Source organism: Rutilus rutilus (assembly GCF_951802725.1).
Source record: "Rutilus rutilus genome assembly, chromosome: 10".
In the NCBI taxonomy this organism is placed as follows: domain Eukaryota; kingdom Metazoa; phylum Chordata; class Actinopteri; order Cypriniformes; family Leuciscidae; genus Rutilus; species Rutilus rutilus.
In genome coordinates this window covers 38,219,032-38,232,430 of record NC_140215.1, presented here as the reverse complement: position 1 = coordinate 38,232,430, position 13,399 = coordinate 38,219,032, and the positions used below count along the sequence as shown (strand labels likewise).

The 13,399-nt window shown below is 41.1% G+C and overlaps 1 protein-coding gene across 4 annotated transcripts in view; it reads right to left on the bottom strand.

Annotated features, from left to right (window-relative positions):
- dip2a (disco-interacting protein 2 homolog A) overlaps positions 1–13,399 on the bottom strand; it is a gene marked incomplete at its 3' end in the record, with an annotated part of 170,686 nt that overhangs the window by 69,048 nt on the left and 88,239 nt on the right. For all 4 annotated transcript variants that reach the window (XM_084422195.1, XM_084422196.1, XM_084422197.1 and 1 more), the window contains one exon: positions 3,866–3,937. In XM_084422195.1, the coding sequence (XP_084278321.1) occupies positions 3,866–3,937 (72 nt within the window). The remainder of the gene's footprint in view (positions 1–3,865; positions 3,938–13,399) is intronic.

Below are 13,399 nucleotides of genomic sequence, written 5' to 3'. Positions count from 1 at the left end.
CACGCCTCCTCTTTTCGCTGAACCGCCCCGGGGAGCGCAAGTTCATTCCCTAATTTACCGACGTGCGTCTGTGGAGGGAAAAATCTGCTGTGCGCGGGTACAAAATAGGAATGATACATGCGTCGGTGTACAAAGTCAACTGTGCTGGGTGCAAGATAGGGCCCAATGTCTTAAAAATCCTTTGTCATGCTTTAAAGAAGTATACTTATTTTGATGTGTCGACTTGATTGAGTTGAACTTTAACTGTAGTTTGTTATTCGATATTACATTTAAAAGTTTTAAAATGTACTAAATTGCAACTTCATCTTTATAAACGTGTAATTACACATATCTTCATCCTCTGAAGCCCTCCACCTCCCCCAGCTCCACCTGCCTAGATCTGCTATGGGATTTATGTATGTCTATTTTTATTTAATTTCAATGAACATGCAATTAAGTGTCTGCAAACATTACATTCATTCAAGTATATTCTTATATTATTCCTGCAATAAGTGATCTTTTCTAAAGTATGCTAAAGTGTACTTCCTTTACTCAACTTCCTTAGCACAGAGAGCATCATGGGAGGAAGTGTGGAGGTCTGTTAGAAAACGACAGAGACAAAGCCCCCGCCGGAGAGCCATCTCTGCTGAAAGGCTGATTTAAAATCAAGTCCTGATTCTCCGTTTCAAAGCCAAACCAAAAATATAGAGTGGGGGCCCAGACAGACGTTCACTTTTCCACAAGCCACCGCAACGATCATAAAATACGTATTCAGGGCCATTCTATAATTAAACCTACACAAGGAATACAGATTGAGCATGCAGTGAGGGGGTTGTTCAGGAAGACACGAGCAGTCGAGATATTGACCGTCGCGTGTGAACAGAATCACCAAAACAGATGCCATTGATCTGGAACGGGGAGACGACCTGTAACCTCTCCACGGATGTCCAGGTCCGTCGGCTTTTCCCACCAGTGCCGTTACTGTTGACTACTGCACAAATATAACTATTAAACATCTTTTTTTTGTCTTTGCTTTTTTTAAATAAAGCTAATATAAAATAAAATATAGGCCTAAATGTTAAATGAAAAATTAAACATAACCAAAAGTTAGAAATGTTGTCTGAAATGGCTAAGACTTACACTAAAAGGAAAACTAAATGAAAAATGTACTACATATTACTAAAGTAACACTGTTTCTACAAGATCAGTGTAGAGAAAAGACAATTGTGTGCAGTTTTTATTTTTTATTTTTTTATTCTAGTTCAAGTCCTGATTAATTCATCCTCAAATCATTTGATATGTTTTTCTTTTTCATTCAAATGTGGCACGTCAATGTCACCGCTATGTTCAGTTTGTTTTAGTTATGGACTTTTAGTTTGTTTTCATTCACATCATGTGTTCCTTTGTTTGATTTTCCCGCCACTCCTTTGTTTCTATGGTTACTGTTATTAGCTCGTTCTGTTCAGGTGCACGTCATTAATCATCTTGTCTGAGTCACTAAGTTCTTCCCTCACAGTTCTTCAGTGTTCGGTCCGGTTACGTTGAGTGTGTGTTGCCCTGCCTTATCTGTGACAGTCAAGATACATCAAGCCAGGACACAGAATAATGTTAATAACATTGGGTGAAAAACATGAATGAGATTTTAGAGCAATGTCGTATAGGAAGGTTTTCTGTGAATTACAATAAATATTTCAGTCTGTTCCTCACACAGAGCTATTACATGACTGCAGTATTCTTGGAAAACAGAAGTCCAATAGACCATTTTTATGATACTTTTATGGTGATTTTGGGATCTCAACAGCTCCTGTCCCCAATTCACTTACTTTATATCGAAGCAAGCAGTGTGAACATTCTGCTAAATATCCTCTTTTTGCCTTACACAGAAGAAAGAAAATCATATAAGTTTTGAATGACATAAATATCTAGTTCAATCATGAAACGCAGGCCTTTAGATGCAATCTGCAAGCAATCACATCATTACTGCATGACACGACCTGATTGGCCCCTGCTGATCCTGCAGCCAATGAGATCGCTTGCTCCACATTTGAATAGTCTGGCTCAGTGTTTGCTGTAGGCTAGTCCTTCGTCAAAAATCGCATACTCTCTTGAGGAGGTACTTATTTTGAATAAGTAACTACTTCACGACCGCATGATGTTCCATACAGTACGGATGTGTGTAGTATAAATGTAATCTGGACGCACTGCATTCACCATGTTGTCATTATCATGAATTCAGACTGCAGAATTCTTACCCTGGTAATCCAGAGTTCTTGCGAGAGCACAAGTTGAATTTGCTCAGCGAGTTACTCTGGTGTCGAGTAATGATGCTCATTAAATATGCCCCTCGATCTGAGCTGCACCAATCACATCGGGTTATCTGATATAGGCGGGCCAGAGGCGAGATGACGACAGCGCTGTGATGTCGAAGTCATTAGTAAACATTGCAAGATGGCTATGGATGAACACCAGTTCTTTGAAACGGCTTTGGCCGCTACAATGAACGAGTTAGACTTGGCTTTTTATCTAAAACAGGAACAGAAGACGACGCTCGAATCCTTCCTTTGCAAGAAGGACGTTTTTGCTGTTTTGCCGACCGGATACGGCGAGAATCTAATCCAACAGTTAGCTCCGCTGGTAGCTAAGCGTATGGGGTTTATTGTTGTGATTGGTCGTAGTGTTATCCAATTGCGTGCAGTGAGATTTTCAAATGCACGCTTGGTGCCGCCCCTCGAGCTGGCCGATTTTCATTAGTCGACCCCAGACCATTAATCTTTCAGATTTAGGTCTGGATTTCCAGGCTACAGAATTCTTGGAAAACAGCGCAGAAGTCCCATGGACAATTTTTATGATTCATTTGCGGTGATTTTTGGATCTCAACAGCTCTGATGACAGCGTCAGTTGCGTCGCTTCACTGCCATTCACAAATCCTCTCCCGTGGCCTCATGGGATAGTAAAGTGTCCATCATATGCACACTTCAGAATCTCACCAGAAGTAGTAGGTTAGCCGGGGACTCTGTCTACTCTTTTAGTACTGGGACTTTTTTTTGTCACATACTGTATAGTAGGGAAGTATGCGATCTCAGATGCAGCCAATCAGAGCTCCTCTGAACCCCTCCACCTCCCCAGCTCCACCTGCCTAGATCTGCTACAGGATTTATGTGTCTGTTTATGCAGCATCAGCAGATCTTTCATGCTCACAGCAGCGTGTCTGTGTATCTATTAGCAGTAGCAAGTCCATACTTGATTAGCAGCAGCAGAAATAATCAACAGCAGCAGCAGTGTAGCAGATAAAGCCCACCGAAACCTAATACATTAACACTGCCATATTCAATAACATGCTATTTAGAGAGCTGTCATGATCTAAAATAATGAAATCACTTTCATTTTTTGGGTGAACTATCCCATGTTTACTTGGATGTTTTAAATAAAAGACATCTAGGAGTCCAAAAGGAAGAATTTCTTACATTTTAGAGGTGAAAGAGCAAGGATCCATCAATAATTATCACGTCTATATTCAGCGTATGGAAAGAGATATCATGCCTGGATATACGGGCAGTTGCTAGCCACCCTAAACCAAACAACAAAGACACACACCACATAATTGAGAGTTTGAGGCGGTTTGAACCCTGCACTTAGTTTTTAGTTTTATAGTGTGGATCACTCGTCTTCCCCATCGAGACACACACACACACTGTTTCCATTAGCTCAGAGTATCCTTGACAGAGCTGAAACCATAGATGTATTTCAGATCATCCAGACCGCAGTCAGATTCAGAGCTCTCGCAGAGGTCGAAGAGGTGACTTTATAACCTAGACATGCACCGTGAGCAACAATACTTCATTAAACAGTGGCTGTGCAACACAGTGGATAAGAGCGAGCTGTTTACCTTGTATCTGGGGTATGTAGGGCGCCAATAATTTCCCTCTTTTCTTTTCATAGCCTTTCTGTGTGATGTCACCTATAGAGAGAGAGAGAGAGAGAGAGACAAAGGGATTGTGATGAATCATGTATTCTGTGTTTGTAAAGCTGGCATCACATTGCTCAGAGTCAGCCCACTGTCCTGGCACAGCAGGGCACCGAGAAAGTCCTCCGATGCGCCACACGGCCCGCAAACACACACACAACAGTCCCCGGTATAAACACACACACACATCACTGAGGCCTCCAGTGTTCACTCGTAACTTTCCTTTTGCTGAAGAAATATCTTCATGTATCAAAACAACCCTGCGTGAATGTCCACCCGCACCGCAATAACAACCTTAAGGAGATACTGACCTAATAAAAACCCTCACTTTTGCTTTTGCAAATGACTATAGTCAGGTTGATTCAGTGATGTGGAATCATCAAATAAAGTTCCCCAAATAAATAAGACAGAGAAAGATCGGTTGACTGTAATATAGTGTGATGTGCTTGAGTAGTGCAAACTTGAGTAGTGTGTGGATTTATATTACAACACAACACGTTTTTGCAGTGGCAGATTTACACTGGTTAGTACTGGTGTACCAGCACAGCGTACCTGCCGACGCTAGTCAATCAGTTTCCCGAACAACAGCGTAACTGCTGCTTCACTTAAAGGGATAGTTCACTTTGAAATTAAATTTTGGTATGTTTTAGCTTACCTCAAGGGCATCCAAGATGTAGGTGTCGCTTGGCTACGGTTTCGTTCCAATGAACTGCAGTAGCGAAGGTGACATCTAGTGTATATATCTATACCCGCCCGCGCCCTCAGATCATTTGAACGCGGCTGTGTTCAATAGGTAACAACGATATAAATACTATTCGTTTTCTCACACAAACCGCTCGTTTCGTGTCTTAGGCCATCAATGTGTACTTACGATGGGGAATTGTTTTAATTTGGACGATGGGGAATTGTTTTAATTTGGACTCTGTGCTTGTGTTTTGAGCCAGTGACCATAGACCTGCATTATATGACTGACAGACAAGAACGGTTTGACCTAAAAATATCAAAATTGAAACTACTGCGGAAACAAAGACACCTACATCTTGGATGCCCTTGAGGTAAGCTAAAACATATCAAAAATTAATTTCAAAGTGAAATTAACTATCCCTTTAACTGTCACAGTACGATGCATTGTTGAAGAAATCATCTAGCTAGTCACGACTGTTTCCCGAAACCGTATTGACACGAATTGGTCGTTTAACCACGATAGATAGGCTATCTGAGGACTATTTCTCATATTTTTCTCAGTTATTTTGCTTTATTTCCAGATTCGATCACAGGCTCGTTCTTACACTAGAGCTCGTTCACACATGTGCACTCTTCAGAAACTTCTCTTGACAAACTAAAAGACGTAAATTACATTTGTATATTCTAAATAAAGACACGGGTTGTACTGAATGTCAGCTTGTTTATTTTGCTCAAGATGAGGATTTATGAAGTCCACATGTCATGCAAACTAAACTCTGCTTCTAACCACAGGTCGAGAGCTGTCGCTCCACACACACAACTCTGCGATGCTGTTTGCGAATGTTCGTTGGATCGATGGTTTCGGGGAAACACCGACTCGTTGAACTGCTGATAACGAGGGAACTTGCGAACATAGTTGGCTAACGATGCTTTCGGGAAACACACCCCAGATCAGTCCTTTTAGTGCAGCTGGGCAAGTTCAGCTAGTTATGAATGTCGTTGAGAACGCCAGCATGGAGAACACAGCACACAGTGAGTCTGGAGATGAAGTCACACTGCATGAATGACTGCATCACATCACACAATCTGGAATCAATGCACTCGCATTCTCACGATTCCCTGTTTCTGTTTTCAAGGACTCTTTTTTTTATATTCTTTGTCTGTGTTTAGTTTCTGTTTCCTTTAGTTGCCATAGTTATTCATCATAGTGTGTATTTACACCCTCAGTCTTCGTGTGCTCTCTGTCTTGTGTTAATGGCTTGTGCTGGTATGTATCTCTCGTTGGTTCCTTGCTTTTATTAAATGTTATTTCATCGTTTGTCTGCGTTGAGCCTCGCTGTTCTGGATTATCAAGTCAAGACAACACTTTACAACCATATTATTGAATTAAATTAATACTTTTATTCAGCAAGGATACATTAAATTCATAAAAACTGGCAGTAAATACTTGGTTTCAAAAGATACACAATATGTAAGATTTCAAATATGCAGCTCTTTTGAATTTTCTATTAATAAAAGAAACCTGAACATACGGTTTCCGCAAAATATGAAGCGGCACGACTGTTTTCAACATTAATAATAATCATAACTGTTTCTTGAGCATCAAATCATCATATTAGAGTGATTTGTGAAGGATCATGTGACACTGAAGACTGGAGTAATGATGCTGAAAACTCAGCTTTGATCACAGGAATAAATTACACTTTACTAGATATTCACATAGAAAACTTTGTAATAATATTTCACAATATTTCTGTTTGTACTGTAGTTAGTACAAATTAAAACATGGTCAAATCTGAGCGACCCCAAACTCTTGACCGGTAGTGAATATTCTCCAGAATGTACTAATCTAAAACAAACCTTCAAACCCGAGTCAGATGCAGCAGATGTGGAATAAATCAGCTGAGATTTATGGAATTTTTACTCCATGCATACTTATTAAAGTACAAGTCCACACTGACACAGTTGGAGTGATTTTCCTCCCGCTGATGTTGCTGACGGCAGTCTGGCCTCGGAAACACACGCTTAATAACAGGCTGTCCGGGACACACGCTGTAAACTAATGGAGACCGTTCCCATCCGTGATGCCACCACACCACACGCTGGCACACTTCACTCACTCCTCAAGCACACCGCTGAGGAATCACAACATATAGAGCTGGAAACAGCAACACAGCCCCGTCTGTGGGTCTTACTGAGGGGCAGACGGACTGAGAGACACCTCTACGAGACGCCTGACCGTTACTATAGCCAGTGATCAGCTGGGGTTACTGACACCAGACACATTATAATCATAAAACAGGCCAAATGACCAACCAATCAGGATTATAGTATTATGACAATTCATGGATCGTCAGAAATCAGCTATTAAAATTCTGGCCGATACCAAAAAATGTTCATGTGGGTTTTTTTGTGTGTGTGTGTGTGTGTGTGTGTGTGTGTGTGTGTGTGTTAACTGATAAATGGCTGATTTGTCTAAATAAATTCAAATTAAAACAACATGACGTTAATCAAGTGATAAACATATTTAAACTAATGATAAATGTCTAATATTAAAATGTTATGCTGTGCAAATTAAAAATGAACACTAAAAAACAGATAAGCTTATGATTTTTTCATCTTAAATCCGATAACCGATAAATGAAAGGCGTGGGGACTGAAAAATAACATGTGACACTGGTGCAGTTTGGGAACGCCGAAGCCTTGTGTCGGGATGCTCATTCCCGTGTTATCCTGCATCACCCTGCTTCACTCCAAGATCCCGGCATCTAAAGAAGCTTTTTCTCTTCTAACAAAAGCCATATTGATTCAGCGTGGAGGACGGCCCCGCTGACTGACACCACTAAAGAAAAGAGAGACTCCCAAACACATTCCCCTCCCCGAGCCTTTCCCAGCCGCCCGGAGAGGAGGAGGAAAACCTCTGAAAACACAGGAGGGGGGCGCTGGGAAAACACAACACTCCAACAGCTGGGTCACCAGTCCACACGTCTAACCTGGCATTCACAACCGCCAGCACTGTCCCGTACAGATCCGGCAGAGGCGACGGCGAAGGCTGGACATTCGGGACGCGCCGATGTCAACATTTCTAAATCCAAATCCAAGTTTTTATAGAACTTTGAGAGCCTGATTACAAAAAGAAAAGTCTCAGCATTAAAAGCCACGTCCCACACACAATAATAATGATGTTCTCATTATAATTTAATGTAGCCGATGTGACAGACTTGCGCTGCTCATGTTGACCTGAACTGTGTTTCTCTTTTCTGAAGTGATTTCAAATCTATTTCAAGCAATTCAAAACCATCATGGGGAACAGAGTCTCAGCTGGAGGAAATATGACATTATTTATCGGCTTTATATATCGGTCTGAATATATCGGTTCATAAAAATGAACATATATGAACATATATACCGATATGGTGGCCGATATATCGCGCATCACTAGAGACAAGACTCGTCTGCGAGAAAGATGGACGAGCTCACAGACGAGGTGTGATCATCAGACAGACACACACTGTGGAGTGTGTTGACTGTGTTCAGTGTGTGAGTGTGTTCAGTGTGTGTTCAGTGTGTTGAGTGTGTGTTTAGTGTGTTGAGTGTGTGTTCAGTGTGTTGAGTGTGTGTTTAGTGTGTTGAGTGTGTGTTCAGCGTGTTGAGTGTGTGTTCAGTGTGTTGAGTGTGTGTTCAGTGTGTTGAGTGTGTGTTCAGTGTGTTGAGTGTGTGTTGTGTGTGTTCAGTGTGTTGAGTGTGTGTTCAGTGTGTTGAGTGTGTTGAGTGTGTGTTCAGCGTGTTGAGTGTGTGTTCAGTGTGTTGAGTGTGTGTTCAGTGTGTTGAGTGTGTGTTCAGTGTGTTGAGTGTGTGTTCAGTGTGTTGAGTGTGTGTTGTGTGTGTTCAGTGTGTTGAGTGTGTGTTTAGTGTGTTGAGTGTGTGTTCAGCGTGTTGAGTGTGTGTTCAGTGTGTTGAGTGTGTGTTCAGTGTGTTGAGTGTGTGTTGTGTGTGTTCAGTGTTTTGAGTGTGTGTTCAGTGTGTTGAGTGTGTGTTTAGTGTGTTGAGTGTGTGTTGAGTGTGTTGAGTGTGTTTAGTGTGTAGAGTGTGTGTTGAGTGTGTAGAGTGTGTTGAGTGTGTAGAGTGTGTTGAGTGTTTGTTGAGTGTGTGTTGAGTGTGTTGAGTGTGTGTTGAGTGTGTAGAGTGTGTGTTGAGTGTGTAGAGTGTGTGTTGAGTGTGTAGAGTGTGTGTAGAGAGTGTGTTGAGTGTGTAGAGTGTGTGTTGAGTGTGTAGAGTGTGTTGAGTGTGTAGAGTGTGTTGAGTGTTTGTTGAGTGTGTAGAGTGTGTGTTGAGTGTGTTGAGTGTGTGTTGAGTGTGTAGAGTGTGTGTTGAGTGTGTAGAGTGTGTGTTGAGTGTGTTGAGTGTGTGTTGAGTGTGTAGAGTGTGTGTTGAGTGTGTAGAGTGTGTGTTGAGTGTGTAGAGTGTGTGTTGAGTGTGTAGAGTGTGTTGAGTGTGTGTTGAGTGTGTAGAGTGTGTGTTGAGTGTGTTGAGTGTGTGTTGAGTGTGTAGAGTGTGTGTAGAATGTGTAGAGTGTGTGTTGAGTGTGTGTTGAGTGTGTGTAGAGTGTGTAGAGTGTGTTGAGTGTGTGTTGAGTGTGTAGAGTGTGTTGAGTGTGTGTTGAGTGTGTGTTGAGTGTGTTGAGTGTGTAGAGTGTGTGTTGAGTGTGTTGAGTGTGTAGAGTGTGTGTTGAGTGTGAAGAGTGTGTGTTGAGTGTGTGTTGAGTGTGTTGAGTGTGTAGAGTGTGTGTTGAGTGTGTTGAGTGTGTGTTGAGTGTGTAGAGTGTGTGTAGAGTGTGTAGTGTGTGTTGAGTGTGTAGAGTGTGTGTTGAGTGTGAAGAGTGTGTGTTGAGTGTGTGTTGAGTGTGTAGAGTGTGTGTTGAGTGTGTAGAGTGTGTGTTGAGTGTGAAGAGTGTGTGTTGAGTGTGTGTTGAGTGTGTTGAGTGTGTAGAGTGTGTGTTGAGTGTGTTGAGTGTGTGTTGAGTGTGTAGAGTGTGTGTAGAGTGTGTAGTGTGTGTTGAGTGTGTAGAGTGTGTGTTGAGTGTGAAGAGTGTGTGTTGAGTGTGTGTTGAGTGTGTTGAGTGTGTAGAGTGTGTGTTGAGTGTGAAGAGTGTGTGTTGAGTGTGAAGAGTGTGTGTTGAGTGTGTTGAGTGTGTAGAGTGTGTGTTGAGTGTGTAGAGTGTGTGTTGAGTGTGTAGAGTGTGTGTTGAGTGTGTAGAGTGTGTGTAGAGTGTGTGTAGAGTGTGTGTTGAGTGTGTAGAGTGTGTGTTGAGTGTGTAGAGTGTGTGTTGAGTGTGTGTTGAGTGTGTTGAGTGTGTAGAGTGTGTGTTGAGTGTGAAGAGTGTGTGTTGAGTGTGTGTTGAGTGTGTTGAGTGTGTAGAGTGTGTGTTGAGTGTGAAGAGTGTGTGTTGAGTGTGTGTTGAGTGTGTTGAGTGTGTAGAGTGTGTGTTGAGTGTGTAGAGTGTGTGTAGAGTGTGTGTAGAGTGTGTGTTGAGTGTGTAGAGTGTGTGTTGAGTGTGTAGAGTGTGTGTTGAGTGTGTAGAGTATGTGTTGGGATAGCCTGAGTCACCAGCAGGAGTTGAGAGCTCTACTGTCTCCAGGATCATGGACACAATGCCGTACTGTAGCAGAGATCGGGCAGCTGACCTGACGCATGCATTATCTGCTCAACACACACACACACAATGAAGAGCTATTCTCCTGAACACACACACACACTCTCTGAGCCGCCTCCTTCTGTTACAGGACACCGCCGCTCATCCAGGCCAAGGAGGACATGTCCAGAACGCAGGGTCACACTTTATAGTAGATCAGGCCTTACCTGATGTGTCCTTATACATTTGATACACGCTAAATATGTGCGTCAGTGGATTGTACAGTACTTGCATTTGTTGTTACACTGTTACCCCAAACTATAACCCCTAATCTTACTTACCTCTTACTACTAAACACAACCATAACTCAAACTCCTTAAACCGTGGGAGTATTCCAGAATGACGTGTAGTTATTCATATTATGTATGTAGTCTATACTAAAAATGCACCGATATTAAAGGTTTTTGTGCAATAAATGTTTGATATAAAAAATATACTACTTTGTCTAAATAAATTAGACATAAAAACATAAAACACTAAAAACTAAAATCAATCAACTAAAATGATCGATTCTGATAAGCCGATTTTATTTTCAAGTAAAGGCAGAAAACTGATTTAAAAAAAACACTAAAAACTAAAAATCCATCAGCCAATATAATATAATAATATAAGACAATATTCTTTTTAATGTTACGGCCAATAACCGATAAATGGATGATCGCCATATTTTACAATATTTTATCGAAATAAAAAAAAAAAAGATCAAATGCTACAAGTGAGTTTAGTCATCACAACATTATGATGTACAGTATGGAAATTCCTTTTGAGAGTGTTATTAAATTATTAATGATTTTAAAGGTGCGCTAGATGATGGCAACAGTAATGTAAATATAAAAGAGGGGTAAACGAACATGTACAATCAAACATTCATTACGGGCCATTTTATGTTCAATATCAATCAATCACGCTGAATTTATTCATATTTATCCAATATTAGACACTAACCAGCATGATAATCTACCCGGATCAGAAAAAACAGGCTGGCATTTAAAGCATGTGCTCGTACATGTTGAGCTTGAGCAGCTGGTGTGGGGTCCAATCTGGCTTGCAACACTTCATGATCCAGTTCCCAATGGAGATTTTGCTCATTTTAAAGTTCACATGACCTCAGCTGGGTCTGGAAGTGACTTCTGCTTCGCTACACTACTGACAAATACCACAGAATCACTGGCCATTGGCCACAGCCTTCTCTGGACCACTACCATTACTATCACATTGTTTTATTTATTAATCAATAGAGATGCTAAGAGGAACAATGAGGAGATGTGACTAATGCCCAGCCTCACAGCAAGAGCTTTCTACGAGGCTCTAGTTCAGATAAAGGTCAATGAGGGGACGCTGGTACGGATGGGGATCAGGTGCAGGTCCCTTACATCAAACCAGAAGAACTGGCCATTAGCTGCTGATGGGACACACACACACACACACACACCGAACTGGGCAGATTCTGACTTCAAACATGAACCTGCAGGATAAACTGGAGAGGCACCAACTGATCCATCACAGAATATTATTGGTTCATGTCTGAAAGTTCATGTGAAATGACATTCACAACCACAAATCATGATGTATTAGTGAGTGGAACCAGATATTCAATGAAAAATAATTATTATACATTAATCACATGACGTGATCAAAGAATGTTTGTATAAATGAGGTAAAAAGAACAAAAACGTCTTGCAATTGTGTTAGTATCGGCCAATGACTTGTGAAAACGAAGTACAGTTTAGCATAAAAACAGCACTTATGTAAATAATCTACTTTAGAAGTATGTACTTAAGTGTAACTGTTTTCAGACACTTCACTGCATGTTATTTGCAGTTAAATGGAAATGTATTATTGTGCACTTTTTAAAAGTGTACTTAAGTGTGTTAAGAAACAGTCATGAAAGTGCACTTAAGTGGCCTTTTATTTCATTAATATTATATTATCTACAAGTATGGCTTTTTGAAAATATACGTGTGAGATTTCAAGTACTTCCAATGAATGAAAGGCCCAGATGAAATCCTTTCTTTTTCTTTTTTTTTTTGTAATTTCAGTGCTAATTCTGTGGGGAAATCTGCAGAATTCTGCACAAAGCATCATTAAATTATCCAATTCCTTCCCCAGAGTTCCTGCGGGCACAGATTGTGTGCCAGCCTAGAAACGGGGCTAAATTATCCCTGCAGAACGCCTCGATCAACTCTTTCTTTTCCTCTTCCACCGTCATCATCATCATTACTGTGACTGCTGTCTATTGTCCATCACTCACTACTTCAAACGTTCCTCTCAGTCTCGTCTCTCCTTCTCCATTATGTGCTCACCGCACACCAGACGTGTATTTATGTGCGTCCAGTCAGAGACTGACCCAGATTTCTGTCCCGAGGACTCGTTTCTCATTCCAGTGAGAAACTCTCATTTGCAGGTGCCGCTCCATCTTGTCCTGGCGACACATGGGGTTTTGAGCCGCTGCAAAACTCCACATCCTTCAGATGACAGTAATTGACGGATAGCAGAAAGATTAATGTCATAGGACAATAACTTCCTATTCCCAGTGGTGGGAGAACAACTGCCGCCAAACACATGTGGAAGCATCAGTCTATTCAAGACGATCTTTCTGATGTTAAAATACTCTCTCCTATTTAAGTTTAAAGCTTAAAGGATTAGCTCACTTTCAAAAAATAATTTGCTGATAATTTACTCACCCCGATGTCATCCAAGATATCCATGTCTTTCTTTCTTCAGTCGAAAAGAAATTAAGGTTTTTGAGGAAAACATTCCAGGATTTTTCTCCATATAATGGACTTCGATGGCAGCCAACTATACCAATGTTCAAAGAAGGTTCAAATGTCCATCTCAATGCAGCTTCAGAGTCTCGACACGATCCCAGTCGAGAAATAAGAGTCTTATCTAGCGAAACGATCGGTCAAAAACACACACACACACACACATGTCTGGTTCACTATCTTTGTGGGGACTCTCCATAGACGTAATGGTTTTTATACTGTACAAACTGTACATTCTATCCCCTTACACTAACCCTACCCCTAAACCTACCCATCACAGGAAACATTCTGCATTTTTACTTTATCAAAACAACT